Raw genomic sequence first — 18640 nt, 5'->3', positions numbered from 1 at the left:
TTCATTTTGGATTTTTTTTGTGTATAACCAATAGGTGAGGTTTTTTCACTAGATGAGTTTTGGAATATTACAGGAATATTGCTTTATAAAAATTCTCAGATATAGTAGTTCTCCCTTATCTGTAGGAAATATGTTCCAAGAACCCCAGAGGGAGCCTAGAACCATGGACATTCCTGAACCCTATATGTGCTATTTTTTTTTCCTATACATAGATAACTGTGAGGTCTAATATGTTAGGTATAGTAAAAGAGCAATAACTACTAATAAAATAGAACAATTATAACAACATACCAACATCACTATTCTTGTGCTTTGGGGCCTTTGTTAAATAAATTAAGGGTTACTTGAACACAAGCTCCGTGATACTGCAACAGTTGATTTGCTTAAGGAACCAGCTACTGAGTGACCGAGAGCAGGCAGTATAAATGGCATAGACAACGTGGGGGTGCTAGACAAAGTGATGATTCCTGTCTCAAGTGGGTCAGGGCAGGATGGCTTGAAATCTCTTCATGTTACGTCCATCAGTTTAAAAGGTGCATGATTTAAAATTTATGAACTGGTTAGTTCTGGAACTTTCCACGTCCCATTTTCGGAATGCTGTTGAGTGCTGATATCTGGAAGGGCAGATCCGCTCGGGGAGAGGGACTACTATTGTGTAGTGGTTGGAGTAGTTGTCTTTTGTAAATGGAGGAATTACATAGAATGGAGAAATAGGCATAGAAGCACAAGTGACCCCCCAAAGGTGTATACACCATGTTAGCCATTCTCACACAAGTAAACGATTTAATATATGGCCTATGATGTGTGTGGGAATAACTGCAAGGTAAGTGTCTGTCAGTAAGCTTTAGTCCTGTTGAGATGTGGTAAAAATGAAAACAAACAAAAAATCATGGTACACTAAACAGATGTGCATGAAAAGGGTTATTTATGCTACACATCTGACTTTCCATTTATTTCTGATAACCTCAATGCTGAAACTCATTAGATTGACTAGACTGAAAAAGAGAACCACAAGTCAGTTCATTTCTCTATGCTGTTTTCTTGAGGGTAGAATTGACTGTCCTAAGGGCTGGGGCTGATCCGGGGTTCTAGGCAGGGGGATTATGTTTCCCCTTCAGAACTTGCATTTCCATGAAAGCACCGGACTTGAACCCGCCTGCATCTCGTCTTGAGGGGCTGTTGTAAGCTGTATTATTTTGACTCTCAACTGCATCATATTGTAGGAGGCAGGATGCGTTTCTTTTTCACACACGATGGCATACCCACTGGCTCTGTCAAGAGTGAATGATGTGGCTGGCTCTGGGCCTCCCGCAGCACGTCTGTCCCTGAGGTGCTTCCTTCCTGGGTTGTGGCATCTGCTATCAGTTTCTCATCAAGTGCCAGTTAGGGAATTGCTGAGTAAGCATGACTTTTAATCACCTGGCTGATAGAATTTACCACTACTTGCCATGTCTTTTTTTTTTTTTTTTTTTTTTTTTGGAGACAGAGTCTCACTTTATTGCCCCTGGTACAGTGCTGTGGTGTCATAGCTCACAGCAACCTCAAACTCTTGGGCTCAAGCGATCGATCCTCTTGTGTCAGCCTCCCAGTAGCTGGGACTATAGGTGCCCACCACAACAGCTGACTGTTATTTAGAGACCGGGTCTTACTTTTGCTCAGGCTGGTCTGGAACTCCTGAGCTCAAGCAATCCACCCACCTCGGCCTCCCAGAGGGCTAGGATTAAGGCACGAGCCACTGTGCCCGGCTTATGTCCTCACATCTTAAAGAGAGGCTGTGCCCAGTCCCCTAGTCATGGAGATGGCCTCTCTGTGGTATGAAGGTGGAGAGTAGATGGGATCCTTGGAAGTCGCTGATTGGTGATAGTCGAGATCAGGTTTTCTATTTGGATAAAGGACATAGCAAAATACATGCTTCTGGAGTTTGATTTCCTCATGATGACATCCATTAGTTTTGTCACTCTGAAGCATTCATTTAAGGTTCATAATGTGGTTCTTTTACCTAGGTAGGAGATCACTGAACTGTGATGATACTGACAGGACCCAGGAAATTGGAGCCTTCATGTTTAAAGAGAGTGGAAATGATTTTAGATAATCCTGTAGTCATTAAACCTTGCATAGAAGAAAAAAAATGATTAAAAAAAGAGAGTGGCATATAAGATAGGGAAACTTTTATAAACGTTTCTATTAAGTATTCCCAGTATTAAAAAATTTAGAAGAACATGTGACACATGTAACAGAGTCTAATCAGATAAATGTGTCAAAATTACAAGAATGAGGTTTTGGAATTTTAGTTCTGTTGAATGCTTTGTTCGGGTTATGTACAGCTAAGATTGATCATTTAAGTACTATTGTGTCAGTCATTTATAGATTATGTTGTGTTTTAAGAATAAGACTGTCAGATTCCCTTTAATTAATAGTGTAAGCTTGATTTCAATTTAGCTCTTGAAATATCAACCTCTATTACAATCAGCCAGGCAGCCTCGTTGCCCATGAAGCAAGTCATTACAATCCATTGACTGCACATACGGGGGACTCTGTACAGTCTCCGTGGTGATGAGACCCCTGTCTCTCCTTCCCCTCCTTTCCTTTTTGTTACTTTAATAAGATGATGCTCTCAAGAACACCTTACATTGGCTCATCCAAGTTAGATGAAAAGATTTGTCTGACAGCTGGAAAACGTGGGTGGGAAAATTCTACTTTTCATGTTTTTGGAATTCACAAGCTGGACCAATTAGTAAATATCATTCACCGGAGAAACACTTTAAATCAAAATCTTATTCATGGAGAGCAGAACATCATGGATCAAGAGTTTGTGTGTGTTGGAAGTGGGAGGAGCGAGAGAGGGAGAGAGAGATTGATTCCAGGGCAAAAAGAAAGTACTTACTTTTTTCTTGGAATTTTTTAGAATGTATGACTTGTTCTATTCTCTAGCAGTTCACTCTTCTGTACTGTACCAACTTACTAGATAATATGGGTGACCTGATTTTCCCAGGACAGTACCAGTTTTAGCCTGGAAAATGCCATGTCCCAGGAAGCTCCCCCGTACTAGACAAACCAGACGGTCACCCTTGGTGATAATCCAGCCTCATGTGTGACAGTCTTTAGGACCTGGAAACGTCAGACTGGAATCCTTACAGAGGACTTTTAGTTGGACTTGAGTTATGTTTAAGACAGGAAAAATGTGTTTGTTAAAATAACAATGTTAAATCGGGCCCTGATTTCAGCAGGATCTGTAAAGGTAGCGTCAAGCCTTGTATGATTAGGATATTTTAAAAACTCACTTTGATGAATTAAATGACTGCTGTTCAAAGCACGGTGCTGGGTCTGCAAGGGAAACTCAGCCAAGTGAAGACAGAAACTATTCTTTATTTGAACATTAAGCTGTTTTGCACATGGCCGGGTGACTTGGAAATAAAGCAACATGGTAATATGTCAGTGAGAAAATGAAATTGGCTGCAAAGAAAATGGAAGTATTAGATTAAACGAGTCACTGTGAAAGTCGTTAGGACAGTGATGCTGTCTAGTGGGTATTAAATAATAATGATAATAATAATAATAATGCATCAAAGCTGCTGCTGGCCAATAGGATCCTTATGTGAAATAGAAAACTCTCTGGGCAGGAGTTGTGACAGGTGCATAATGTCTGTGGGAAGGACACCTTTTGCTCTTTGGGTGAACTAGGTAAAGTCCTGCCATCCTTAGGGTAGGTGCAGCCAGCACCTGGCGCTCAGGGAGTTCAGTGGAGCATGGGCTGTCTTTCTGTCCTTCCCCCTTCCCTGCATTTCTGAGGCTGCCACCTCAGATCCTCCTCCCCAGCACGTCTTAGTGTCCAGCTTGGATACTTCCAAGCTGAATTAAAGGAGCATTGCAAATAAGAAAAATGCCCAAGGCTCAATCAAACCTTTGTCTCCTAGGAAAATATATTTATGTTTCTGTTCTCTTTTTTCCCTTCTCCTTCCAGAGCTTTCTCTTTCCAGGAAAGAGGGAGCTGACAAAACTTAAGAGAGATTCAGTCCTTTTCTGTACTAATCCTAGCTGAGTTCATGAACTCATCCGTGCTGTCCCTTCTGTTTTTCTGCCTATGTAGGACAGGCAGTACAGTCTTAGTATTTTCAGCTGATTTCTAGTCATTATTCTCATGATGGCTCCTTTGGGTCCCTTTCTGCGTTGGTTTGTCACCGTGTTGAGCCACTCGTGTACACCATCTTCTTAAAATTTTTTGGACAACCTTGCAAGGTAGAAATTATGAGGACTATTTTACAGCTGATGCACTTGAGACAAAGGGACACCCCAGGGCTTCCAGCTTGTCACTGGATGAGCCAGGAAACAAACCCAGGTCTTCGCGACTCCATGGCCGTAGTCCCTTCACCACACCCAGCCGTCCCTGTAATATCAAGGTGCCATCTTTCGAGAGCACAGCACGAGGAATCAAGGCATCATACACAGAAATACTGAACACTTAGCAAACTGCAATAGTATAAAATTAACTTCTTAATTTCTTCTTTGGAAAATGTAAGTGAAATACAAATAAATACAATTTAATGTGTAAATATGTATATTAACACTATGTCTGGGCCTGAAATTTCTAGTTCCTTTGACAACTTTCCTCCTTAGGCTTTTTACATTATGTTTTAAAAATGACCTTTTCAGTTCTAAAGGGAAATTAGAAGAAAGTTTAGAAAAGTACATAAACAAAAGAAGCATTCAAAAATTCACGCAGACTTAATTATTATGGTTTCTAATTATTATTCTTTCTAACTTGCATAATAGTGACAGATGTACACAAACACTGAAACCCTAACATCTGAATGACGATTGTATGTAGTGTATCCACTGTGCTAAGCACCACTGTGATTCTTATTTTTTACTCTAAAAACTTAGTTACAGCTTTCTCCTTGGGAGCTCACCACATGAGCATTGGAATTTAAAAATAAAACCAAATTGACGAGAGTCGAAACCTCACAATTTTCACCTTTTTTTTTAGCTTCACATAATTTGTCCTCCTTGTAAAAAAAATAACAGTTCCAAGTGAAATAAAGCTTGAATTTTCCAAAAATAAGATTTTTTTTTTTTTTTGAGAAAGTGCGTTATACAGGTGTTTGCCAAGATAGCGTAGCAAACCACTTAGCCTCTGCTCTCTAGGCCCGCAGCTGTGACATTCAGCCCTCCTGTCTTAAGTCTAAAGGGCGCCGGGGGGTCGGGAGCAGGAACAGGGTCTGCTCCCTGGGTGGGTTTGTTTGGACCGAGGGAAGGTTTCTTTTCTTCTACATCATTTTTCTCCCTATAAAGGGTATTGCTGTTCTCTCAGACCACCTACCTCACTGCAGCCTTTGACCTCATGCAGCGAGGTGATCTATTTCGGGAGGAAGCCAGGCTGCCAAATGTCCTGCTTGGCCCTTGAGTGACCCCAGTGCAGGCACCATGTGTATCTTAGAGCTTCTGGATTTATCATCTGTTGTTCTGAGAATTACTCCATGTCGTGTGCATGGGAATGCAGTGAGGGACGGGCTAAGGAGAGCCTTAGATTGAGAGCTGGATTGGAGAAAGTGGCTCTGTGAAGGTTTAAAGGACACTTCTGCCTCTCTTTGCCCTGAACTGAAGCTGCCTGGATCTTGGACCCCAGCCTAAGTTCAGGCATAGAAGTAGGTGGAAAGCAGGAGAGAGAGATCCCTCCCACCCCAGGCTGGCCTGCCTTGTATCCTACATGGGTACAACAAACAGAGGGGAGACCAAGGCATTGACCTGTGATTCAGAGTGATCCCTGCCACTAGCAGTGGGCCCCGTCAACGTTGGGGTACAGACTCTCGGTTTGAAACTCCCAAGGGGCAGTGAGTTGGGAACCTGGGTGAAGGCAATAGAAGCGTTTCCTTCTCTGTAAACTGCTCCAGGTACTTAGTGAGCCCTAGTGACAGGGAGGACCCTAGATAAGGACTGGGGCAGGTTTAGGGGATAGGGAGCTGCCTGGTGAGATTGCTTTGCCCGTGGGTAGTTGAGCAAAAGGGAGATGGAGTCAACATTGATCACATAGGGAGGCTGTACTGCTGCTCAAGCTTCCAGGGCTGGGACCCTCCACGTTAACATTCTTTTACTCAAATGTAGATACCTGACCTTGGGACACTTTCAAAAGTGCACCCAGTACAGGTATAGAGGGCAGTCTTCTAATGGGCTCAGGCCCAGAGTGCATGTCTAGTCCCAGTTCTGCTAATTATTGGCTTTATGATACTGGGCAAGTTTACTCACTTTTTTATGCCTCAGATGTCTCCATCTAGAAAATAAGAGTGGGAATCACACCTCCTTCTTAGCTGTTGTTACATATTTAAAGAGTTAGCATGTGTTTAGAACAGTCTCTGGCCTGCTGTGTGCACTCAGTCCATGTTAGATGTAGCATGTTTACATTTAATGTTAAGTGTAGGCATTTATTATTTTTATATTTTGCTTCTAGGACCTAACTCAGTGCTCAATGATTTGCTTGGCCAATAGGATATTGTTGTCTGAATAGTTTGACATTTTTGGTAGTGGTGAAATTGTAGCAGGTTTTTGGCTAATTTCCTACATTGATCAGGTATATTTTGGTACCCTGAATTCCCTTTCCTAAACGTATGGCACTGATATGTTTGTACTTTTGAGAGTAGTATTTGAACTTCATGCATCATCCTGAGAAAGTGAGGGCAGAGATTTTGTCAGCAGTGATATGACAGATAGCAGAGCATTTGTGGTTAAGGGCAGACTGGATTTATACTCTGACTTTCTTCTCTTATGACTTGTAAGTCTTTTAGACAAGTTATTTGACCATTCATACCTCAGTTTTCCCTCTTATAAAGTGGAGATATTAGTAGTGCCCATCTTATAGGAATGTCCTACGGATTATATGCATCAGAACCATCCCTGGGACACAATAGGCATTCACGAAATGAAAGCGACTCTCATTTCTTCTGTTAACAGAAAGTATGTTTCACCAGTTTACCCAGACAGTCATAACATTGAATATTTTTTTCACTAGCTATATTTTACTTGAATTTGTCAGCCCATCTATCCCAGTAAGTGTTTCAGAAAATATAATTATAGTATCACTGGCTGTTTTAATCTTTTTCTTAGTGCAAAGGCTTACTTGGGTATTGTAAACAGCAATGATTTTGTTGCAAGGATTCTTTAGGCAGAGGTGTCCCACTTTTCTTTTTTTCCTGACACACGTTGGAAGAAGCACTATCAACTTGGGCCACACATGAAATACACGAACACTAATAAAAGCTGATGAGCCAAAAAGGTCTGTGCCTAATTTTTACGATATCCGACACCGCAGATAAGCAAAAGAGCCCTGAGATGATCTTCATGCTGCCTTCAGGCCTCAGGGTGAATGCCCTGCTAGAGTCTCTGGTGTGCCTCAAGCTTGGAAGGATGGAGTTAAGGGCAAACACGCGGTGAGTGCATGATCAGAACGTCACGTGGTGAAGCTTTACGTCGTGGTGGCTCATGAGGAGTTCATGGCATGGGTTGGAGAGAGATTTCTCAGACCGGCAGAAGAACTGGTGTAAGGAGTAAAAGTTTGCTTTCCCTTTTTCCCAGAAAGAGATAAAGAGCAAGAAAAGGAGGGAAAGGCCACGGCATACAAGTGAGCGCGTGGAAGGGTCAGGCCCTCCGCCCTGCTTTTATTTTATTGTGTTTTTCTCTCGTGTGGCTCTGTAGTTGTTCATCTACTAGTTTCAGACTAGGACTGAGGACCCAGATACTCACTTTTCCATTCTTGAGATACTTCACTAAGGAGAATGGTCTTCACCTCCATCCAGGTAAATGCAAGAGATGTAAAGTCTCCATCCTTCAGCCTCCTTCCCAGGATGGAGACAAGGGGACAAGGGCTGTGCGAAATAAAAAGGAGACGTGCTTAGCACGGTGACTGGTGCATATTAAATACGTTAAATACCCCCTTACTAATGCATTGCTAATGAATTGAAACTTTCCTGCGAATGAGAGATAAAGTGTGATATCTGAAATTTTTGAAAATGAAGTTTTGCTATTACTTGGAGAGGTAATAAAAAATCAGAGGCTCGGACTAAATTAATGGTAGAGAAAATATAAATGAGATTCTCTAAGGAAGCTTAAATTCGTGACCTTTGACACTGAAGGACCATGACTTTTTCACAAGTCAGTTAACATTTCTGGGTGTCTTTATTTTTCTTATGTATGAAACCACAGAAATTATTCCTATCCCTTCAAACTCTTAACTTTGATTTTCAGAATGGTTTTGAGAAGGGAAATTATATTCCCTTATGCTTTCTCTGTCTTTATTTTCATCATTTAATGTATTATAATTTAAGTAAATGTTTCTTTGTAAGTAGCATGAGTTAAGAGTGCAAAATCTCTCAAAGGAAAATTCCCCAGAGCCATAGAGGTGGGTATTGAAGGTTGATTTGGGTTTCTGACTAGGTAGACCGGAAAAATGCTTTATCCTTTCTTAGAGTAGTTAGCTCCTTCCCCTCATAATCTTCATTTGAATATCAAAGGAGACATCAAAAATTGTTCAGCCCTGCAAAGAATACGTTGCTTATTAAGGTTTAGATGAGACACTTCAGGGGTTCAAGAAGAGTGCACTGAAGAGGGAACCAATAGACTCAAATTTCTTTTGTTACTAAGTGTCAAAAGGCACTTAAATTTCTTTTGTTGTTCTTATTAAACTTACTATATTTTCTTATGTGAGCTATGTCTTATTATATTTTGGTCAACTGAGTAGTCTTTTTTCTTGTGTTGCAAGAGAAGCAGTATTTCTAAATTCCTATTCAAAAGCTCTGAGTTCACTTTTTTTTTTTTTTTTTGGTCAGAGTATGCAACTTTTACATTTTCCTTATTACCTTTTTTAGTAGTTTTATTTATTTTAAAAATATTTCTTTATTTTATTTTAGAATGTTGTGAGAGTACAAACGTTTGGTTACATGCATTATTTTTGTACAGTTTGTGTCAAGGTTATGATTATATCTTTGAAAGAGCAAAGGACATTAAGTGATTGGTGTTCTAGAAAGAATTTTTTATATAGCCATTGATAATTTACTGGTAGAATTTATTGGTATATCTGAGATGGTTGCAGCTGGGAGTTAACGTTAAGGCAAAAATTACCAGATGTTTATAGATTCTCAGAAGAGCTGGGGAATCTAATATAATATCTTCAGGATTGAAAGTAAGGAAAGTGGTACCATCCAAATGGTTTTCCTGTTCCAGCTTCCTGTCCACATTCTAAGCTGTGAGCATTTTTATTTTGTTCTCTGGCCTACCATTAGAGAGTAAGGAAAACAGAGGGGGGGAAACAACAACAACAACAAAACAAACAAACAAACAAACAAAGGGTCCAGAGGAGGCCAGATAAATATTTTGACAATTCTGTTTGAGTTAATAATCATTCATTGATCATCTTGTTATATTTAAATGACATTTGTTAAAGGTGAGGAAAACTTTATTCAAGGTGAAGGGTATATTGTGGTAGGTATAGGGACTCCTTTGATGGAATTTTGCAGTAGAGGAGAAAGTTTGAGTTCAACTCCAAATACAGCATGGCCAAGTGGGAATTTACAACCAAGGAGCCGAGTGGGGGTCAGTGGATAGAAAATTCCTGTGGAAAAAAATTCATGGGTAAGGGAGGATTCTGGCTAACCTGACATAACAGGATTCTTGCTGAAGGCTGGCCATATGATCAGACATCACCTGGGGGATGGTAGAGGATGAGGAATCGGATTAGATGTGGTGGGGGACCAAATATATCACTATTGAGCCTCTAGAAGTTGTTTCACAAGCCTGACTAAAAATTTGGTTAAACACAGAATCTTTGTCTCATATATATATATATCAATTATCTATCAACACAATAATTCTGTGTTAACAAAGGTCAGTGGCTTATAAACAATTATCTTTGGGTAGTGCTTCTGGTTAACTAATTGTTCTGTCCCTGCTAAGATTTCTCAATAGGATTTGAGGACTTGGTAACTATAGAGGGTAAATTTCAGGAAGAAATCACGTTTAATTTTGAGTACTTGAACATGATCAACTAAGCAGGTAGATGTTAATAACAAATTTAGCGTGTGTGGTGGCATAAATTAGGGAATTTACTGTGGTTAACTTTGATCTTTTCCTTTTATTTGGCAAAAATCAGAAGTTTTTAAAAATACACAATTTTACAATGCCAGTAACCCAAATAATAATAAACTATATTTTCATGTGCAACTGAAAATTATGAAGGTCTGTCAAAGCAGAGGGTCAGCTAACATCTGCTTCTCCCATCACACCTTGATGCTTTTTTTTTTTTTTAATTTGGTAGGATTCTCTGTTTTTACTTCATTTTTTTAAATGTCATCAGTTGGTGAGAACATCCAACAGCCACATTATTTTAGACCTAAAACCATTTAGGCCAACTCTCTTTAATAAAGGAAGGCAATCCTGCAAGCACCCTGAGTAATATAGTGAGATCCCCATTTCTGCAAAAAAATTCAAATATGTGCCAACTGTGCTGGAGCACCCTTACAGTCCCAGCTGCTCAGGAGACTGTGGCAGGAGGATGACTTGAGCTGAGGAATTTGAGGTTGCAGTGAGCCATGATGACACCACTGCACTTGAGCCTGGGGGACAGAGTGTGACCCTGTCTCCAAATTAATGATGGAAGGAAGGAAGATAATGAAGCTTCTGTAGAGTTATTCTAAATCATGTGACAAAGTAGATGGGAGCACAATAATAAAACCCTGAACCCTTGGCTCTCCTGCTAGTGTTTCCCCCAGTGGTTTGGTTCTAGTGTTGGATTTTCAAGGAGAACAATGGAGAACTTGACTAAAGTGGGACGGTGTTAGGGATAGTGACAGTACTTGGATAGTGCATTGTGTAAGGCACTTCCAGGTACTTTATCTTATGATGGAAATGAATAGCTGAGAGACTCTAATATAGTCGTTAACTGTTACTTCTAGTTTTTAGTCTCTTCCTCTAGCAAAAAAGAAATTATAAGGTTCCTCCTCAGGGAATTGTTGTGAGTGGTAGCTATGACTGGCACATTCGTGTCTGGCACATCTTAATTGTTTGTTATTTATATTATTGTTGCTAGTAATCGCTTTATTCTTTGTTGTTCTGATTTTGACTTCACAGACTATATGTCATAGATGGATGGAGAAAATTCTACTGTCCAATATTGCTGTGGGTCAAGGAAGAGGAGAGGGTTCAGCCCTCAGAGTCCTCCCTGTCTGAGGTTAGGAATCTCAGCATCTTGACCCAGTGTTTACCAAAAGGAATGCCTTTTGCCTGATTTTTTCACTTACTTTTGATTAACAACTAAAAAACAGAAATCTTGAAAAGACATCATTGTTTTCCAACCACTGTTTCAGTGCCACTCGAGACTTTCCATGCCTTGGCATGCTACATTGTAAGACTAAATTATTTGGTGCCCTCAGCTTAACTCCTTGGGGAAATGGAATTTCTCCAAGAATTTCTCAACTAGGAGATCCTTTATAAATATAACTCATTGAAATAATCATCATAGCATGCGTGCTTTCAGTTACACAGATAATGGGCAATTTCCCTTAGTTTAACATTTAAAAAGAAAAAAAAAACTCTTAAAGTCTGTGCTTTGTTGCTCTATAGAGAGGAAAACCACTTCTACTTTTTCCATTATGTTAACATAAACAAACAGCTGTGGAACATAAGAAATGAAGTTTCCAAAAATAGCCCACCCCGGGGGTTGCTTTTTTTTTCATTAAGATGTATTGCAACTCGAACCCTCCAGCACCTTTTCATATCTGCTCTGTCATTCTCTGGGTCTTCCTGCTAGGATTTATCTTGCATCCTGTAAAGGAATAGAAATATCCAAGGTTGGTCTTGGTTGGGTTGGCCCAAAAATGACAGTCATAGTAGAGGCGGAGCTGAGAGTAAGAAGGATGCTTAGGCAATGCTTTACCTTTTTGAGAGCACAGACCCTGTTAACACTGATAATAAAAGCCAAAGACTTTGCCTCAGAAAATTAATACAGATATAAACAGGCACGCAATTTCAGAAAGTACTGGTAGACTCCTTTCAGCCCATTTTGGGGTAATAGCTGTGCATCTGTGTTGTGAGAGCTGGCAGCACTCTGGCCTTCCCCCTTCCCAGCTCTCTTTTGGCAACTAAAGGGATTTAAACGCATGCTGAGGATGGATGGAATCCAGAGCTTGCCAAAAGCTCGCTCTCCTTTGTGTTGTTCAGGGTCCTCATTTTCTCCTTCATTAAATACTCAAATGGCCCGAGCTGAGTATGTGTCACTTCCATAGCTCTTTATGAACCAGGAAGAGGAGAATGGAAGTGAGAAGGAAGGGTGAGGCTCTCGCCTCCTTATATCACCATTTGGTATAAAACACACTTAGTTTGTAAGCAGTCTTCAAAGAGGAATTTTCACTGTGAGGTACTAACCTGTCCAGTTCTTATGAAAGGATTTCTCTTTTTATAGAACTTTGTGCTTGTGGAAAGAGATCTCGTGCAAATTTTAATGCACATTTCAAGAGATGTTGGGGGCAAAACCCTTTGATGAAAAATTGGATTAAAAAGAGTAATAGAAAAAAAATGGAAAGCAGCAGTGGAAATATGGAGGAGGTGGGAGACGCTTGCTGGCTTATGTGATTTGATCCGACATTCTCTCTCCACTCTACTTTCAATGTAGAATTTTGCAGATAGGTGAAAGTGGCTTATGACACACTTTATGTTTTCTGTTGGAACTTGTTAATAGCTCCTTTTGCTTCTCTTCCACCCTGTTCATTAAAGCTGTCCAGCCACACGTCTCAGGTGGAGATATCTGGAGTTCCCACTTGGTGCAAGGGAGTGAGCTGTGGCAGATGCAGGGTCCACACAAGTTCTTGACTCTCTAGAAACTGATGTTCTCATCAGCTTCCAAAGACCATAGGCAGTAAAAAATGATTCATTGTATATAGGTGAGCTCTAATTTTAATGCTCAGTAATTTTGTTACTTTGGAAAAATTACTTAACCTTGTGCAACTTTGGTTTCTTCCTTATTTTAGGGAAGGGATTTGTAGGATATTTTTTGGGCAGAAGACGTTGTATACACCTCAAATTTCATTCACTAGGAAAATAAATTCTTATTTTGTTTGAGATTGACATGTAACTGGCGTAACTATATAGCTTCAGAATGCTGGCACGCTGTAATGATTATTTCAATGGGTTATTTGGGAGTAGCTGGGGTCATAGTCTTTATAGCCAACAGTGCGAGGTCCTGTTTTCTGTATTATCTCATTTATTCCTTTCAGCTTTTCTGTGAGGTATATGCTCTTCTGATAGCCCCTTTGTGAGTAAAATGGTTGTGCAAAAAGTTAAGAAATTCGCCTGGGGTTTCTGGGCTGTTAGTGCCAGAGCCAAGGACTAAAAACCCAGGTGTTGTGGCTCCAGAAACCATGCTCCTGGCTTTGGTCCTCTGCAGCCTTTTCCAAAACTGCAACATCTTCACACTGAACGGGCAAATGTCTGGTAGACTCTTCTACTTAAGATTTTTTTCCTTTCCTGTTTCAGGTATCTGACAGCAAGCAGCAATAGAAATTTCCTGCTTACCATGAGACCATTTTTAAAAAGAGCCGTTTTGGTCATAAGTTATGTAAGTATATATATATGTACTTTTGAAATACCTTATAGGGAATATTTTCCTTTTCATTTGGTTCAGAGACATGATGGAGATTATGTCATAGAATTAGCAATAGACGCTGACAACGTGGCCTTAGCATCAAAGAGTTTATATGCCATAAATGTTACAAAGCATGGAAAGGAGTACAGGAAAGCGTCTAGGTACACGTGAACTTGATGACACAGATGACGTGAGCTATACTATTCCGCAAGTCCTTTCAAGGTGCTGAGGATGAGTCGTCTCAAGAGGAGGCAGCACAAACCTGGCTCTTACCAGTTGACTATTGCCGCATAACAAAATACCCCACAATTTAGTGATGTAACTACAACAGCCACATACTTGATCTGCCTTTAGTTTGGGCAGCTGGATGGTTCTTCTGATCATCATGATTTTTGGCTGAGGTTATTCAGTCAGGTTTATTCAGCTGTCACTTGAGCTCGGTCACCTCAGTTCTCTTCCACAAGGTCTCTCCGCCATGTGGTGGGACATCTCCATATGGCTTCCCTCTCTCAGGCAGTCAGGACTCCTTACAATGCACCAGCTGGGTCTGACGGCAGCCCGAAAGTTGGAGGACCTCCCAGGGATTGGGCCCTGAACTGACACAATGTACCTCCCACCACCTTCTTTTGACCAATATGCACACCAGTCTCAAGACTAACCCGGATTTTAGGGGAGGGGCAATGGATTCCATTTTTTGGTAGGAGGAACAGAATGCAGGTACCATGAGAGTAAAGATCATGGGCGGACATCTCACCAGATTTTCTTATTCTCTGAAGGTGACTGTTGTTTTGTACTTCCGTCTGTGGATAATGGGAGGATCTATGCCCCTCTTTTCAGAGCAAGATAATCCAGCTTCATTTTCGCCTTACATTCTCACAAGGTCAGTAGAAAATAACTTTTATAAACTTCGCATCGTATCTATTAGATAACTTTAACTGAGCTTAAATCATAGGCTGACTTCGCATTGAGGAAAGAAAGATTGTCCTCTATCCAGCATGCAAAGAGAAATGAAACTACTATTCATACATTTGAAATTCTTTGGAATGATGAGGCTGTTTGGGTAATATTAATGCTGTTATTCTCATGTGGTATTTATATGTTTATTCAACAAATATCTGGGGCACTGTCTTAGTTCATTTTGTGTTACTCTAGAGCAGTGTTTTTCAACTTTTTTTTATCCTAGCACACTTAAATTATGTTGATCAAAACAGAGTTAAAAAAAAAAAGGAGTATACTTATTGTGCTTTGAACTTCTTTCATAAATAATTTAATTAATGATCTTTAAGATCTTCTCCTGGCACACTGGTTGAAAATCAACTGCTCTGAAGAAATACCTGAGACTGGATAATTTACAAAAGAAAAAAGGTTTATTTGGCTTATTATTCTGCTGGCTAGAAGACTGGGCTTCTGGGGAGGGCCTCAGGCTGCTTACTCTTGGAGGAAGGCCAGGGCATGTGCACAGGTCACATTGTGAGAGAAGAGGAGAGAGAGGGGCGAGTGCCAGGCTCTAGTGGAAACTATTCTAGAGTGAAAACTCACTCACTTTAGAGGAAGGGCACTCAGGTATTCATGAGGGATCTGCCTTCATGACCCAAACATCTCCCTCTAGGCCCCGCCTCCTAATAGCACCACATTGGAGAATAAATTTTAATAGGCCATTTGGTGTGGGCAAACAAACTGTAATAAGTATTGAGTGGTCTATGTGGCAAATAGTATAGAACAATGTGCAGAGAGGTGTGTAGATGTTGATTAGACATCATAACCTTTTGTAAGATTAAAATCAGTGGGGCAGTTTAATGTAGCAGAAAGAAATGAACACTGGATTTTGCTCATATACAGCTAATTATGTCTTACTATTGTTTCTAAGAGTTCTGGAGGGTATTGGATCAAGAACTAATGGAGATCAGTGCATCTGATTCATTGATCAGATTTCTGATTTCTTATCTGTTCAGTCTGCTATGATGTACATTTGGGTACAGGAGACAGTATATTTGACAATTTTAATAATTTTTCTTTAGAATATATGGTAGCTATAATACTTTAAGAATTAAGATAGACTGTTTTAGGCTCGGCACCCATCACACAGTGGTTACAGCGCCAGCCACGTACAACGAGGCTGGCAGATTCAAACCTGGCCCAGGCCATCAAGACAACAATGACAACTGCAACCAAAAAATAGCTGGGCATTGTTGTGGTAGATGCCTGTAGTCCCAGCTACTTGGGAGGCTGAGGCAAAGAGAATTGCTTAAGCCCAAGAGTTGGAGGTTGCTGTGAGCTGTGATGCCATAGGACTCTACCCAGGGTAACATAGTGAGACTCTGTCTTAAAAAAAATAAATAAATAAAAAAGACTTTTTAAATTTTCATAGTTTTACGTACTGCTTAATGTTATCTGATATCATTTTCATGATAGTAACCTTTGCCTTCTCTAACAACTTTTCTTCACATATTGTAGCTATAAAATTTTAAGAATTAAGGTACACGGTTCTTAAGACTTTTCATAGTTTTATGTACCTCTTAATGTTACCTAATATCATTTTCATGATAGTAAACTTTGCATTTTTTTTTGTATTTACAACAATATAATAAATCTTAAATTAAACCTTGCTCTATAGTGTATTTACATTTTGGTTGACTTGTATCTCTTAGGGATAACGGATTGTTGGATTTTCTTGTCATAGCTGGCAGTGATCTTGGCTTTCTGTCATTCATTTAGCTTCTATCTTATTTCTTTGCCTTGTATTCTTTGTTTGTTTCTAGTCTTTTCTTCTTTGTCTGTAGGCTTTTGATTTCCTATTTAAAAAGAAAACCTTCTGATTGGATTCACACGTTTTTATAATAAAACTATGTTCATAATTGTTTTCGTTACTTCTAACACATATTTGTATTGAACCCATCTCGAGTACGCTTTCAGAAATAATGCAATATCCAAACTCTAGCGCTGGCTTACTCCTTCTGGGCAGTTCAGAGCCTTTATAAATGATTGTTTATATCTTATATTCTCCAATTGTTGTATAATAAATATTTTAATTAAGCTTGACATCTCTGACCCAGCTTTTTATTAATGTTGCAATCTACTTGCCCATTTTAGATATCACTCCGTGGCTTTCAAAATCTCCAGAGTTCCTTGTCTAGATATTTTTAGCTATGGCAGTTAATAAATTATTTCATGTTCTGTAACTCCTTAAGTAGCTACTTCTGCCTCTGAGAGAAAAAAAAAAAACAACTTTGACAAATCATATTCTTGTCTGATGGCTCCATCGGCTTTAGCTTGGGGTTGGTTTTGCTCCTCAGCTCCCTGTCTCCTGAATTTGAGCCTTCATTCGAACTGTTACAGTTAGATGCAGCCCATTCCCTGAGATTACCAGTCTTCAAAGGCCAAAAAGCTCAGAAGAGAAAGACAGAGGACAGCAGGAACACACTGCTGTCAACTTACCAACCAATTTTTCATTCATATCTCATGTCATAAGTAAACAAGTGCCTGTCCGAAGATCCTTGGCGTTAGGACAAGATGCCTTTGATATCTGACTCACACCCTCCTAGCTATAACATCTTAGTTGCCAGGGGTGTTAGATTGCATTTCCCTGCTGGTGGCCAAAAAATTTCTTTGTGGAACCCTTGGCAAAATTAGTACCTCAAACTAGCTGTTTCCCAGGTTCTGCTTTTCACTTCTAAGACATATATATGTCTATCTATCTGTGTGTATACACACACACACACACACACACACACACAGTTTTTCTTTTTCACCCCAGAGGATTCTGGTCCATAGTTTGTCCAGGACTTTCTGTCTGTGAATCAATTCATCCAAGAGACTATAACTCAGGTAACTCAATTAATAAAAAGTGATGGAGCAGAATCTCCTAATACTCAGACTTTTATATTCTTCCTCTCTTTTCTTTTAAAACATCCTTCTGTTCTTGGGTCTCAAACTTAAAATGGGTAGCTACCCAGGGACGTCTCCGTGACAGCTGTTATGAATGCCTTTCACAATCCTCCAAGGTAGCTCCATTAGAATGGACTCCTCTGAGAACCCAGAAAATGGTTTTTAATTCTTTTCCTGAGTACGGTTTCTGTTCTCTTTGTGTGGTTCTTTGACCTCTGGTGGGCCACTGATTCTTGAAGTGGATTGCCCGAGTCTACCTCCTAGTTCCGTGGTTTTTCTTTCCTTCCCAGCTGTGCAGTGGAGCTGCGATTCCTCTGGCTTTGTGACCCTGTTGTTACTCATCCCGGGCTTGTCATTTGGCCGGGTCTGTCCATTTCCTGATGCTCCCCTTCCTTCACTGGGTTTACAGATTTGGCACATCTCTCAGTAGCAGCTTTGCTCCTGTCTTTTGAGTATTATTTCTTCTTCTTTTACAGTAGGCATGATAAATTACTCTCTGACCAGGTGAGGTTTCCAGACAACCTTTCTTTCTGCTTAGTTGTTGTAGTTTAAAATTCCATGTAATTTCACAAAACTCCTCATAGCTCTCAGGAGTATCTTGCTTAAGCTTTCTTTTGTTTAACGTGATTTTTTGTGATTTTAGTTGTGAGATTCCCCCTCCTTTAAATGATTTATTTCAGTGTATTTAGCTCAGAAGAAACCCCCTGTTATTTTCTGCTTAACTAAACTGAGACACAAAGTCATTGTGTTATGCTCATGAAAAATCTTTGTTAAGCTAAATTTCTGAGACATGAGAACAAGAAGCAACGACTGTGTGACCTTCACTGACTGTAATGTAGAACGTCGTCTGGCAAACCTAGGGGAATACAACACTGGTAGGTTTATTATTTGCTCTTTACTGTATTTTACAACTCTGTCAGCTTAGAATGTAACATACCAGAACCCGATAGTTATGATAGTTTCTTTTCTCTCTTGTAGGAAAATTAAACTTCGAACATAACACTTTTATGGCCTTCCAGCGCATTGAGTAAAGTGTGAATCTCATTTGCCAAGCTCATCCCTTTTTGTCTTTTCATGCACTATGAAAATTAGAGTTTTTGAATTCAGTTTATATATTATGTATATATTATTTTATAT

General features: G+C 39.8%; 1 protein-coding gene across 1 annotated transcript in view; it reads left to right on the top strand.

The window, feature by feature from the left end:
• Window positions 1-18640, top strand: part of TMTC1 (transmembrane and tetratricopeptide repeat containing 1) — a 260798-nt gene that overhangs the window by 109866 nt on the left and 132292 nt on the right. The window contains exons 6-7 of the mRNA XM_023514731.1: window positions 13510-13591; window positions 14395-14498. Of these exons, the coding sequence (XP_023370499.1) occupies window positions 13510-13591; window positions 14395-14498 (186 nt within the window). The remainder of the gene's footprint in view (window positions 1-13509; window positions 13592-14394; window positions 14499-18640) is intronic.

Source organism: Otolemur garnettii, unplaced genomic scaffold (genome assembly GCF_000181295.1).
Source record: "Otolemur garnettii isolate 467f Iridium unplaced genomic scaffold, OtoGar3 scaffold00057, whole genome shotgun sequence".
In the NCBI taxonomy this organism is placed as follows: domain Eukaryota; kingdom Metazoa; phylum Chordata; class Mammalia; order Primates; family Galagidae; genus Otolemur; species Otolemur garnettii.
This window is presented reverse-complemented; position numbering and strand designations above follow the sequence as displayed.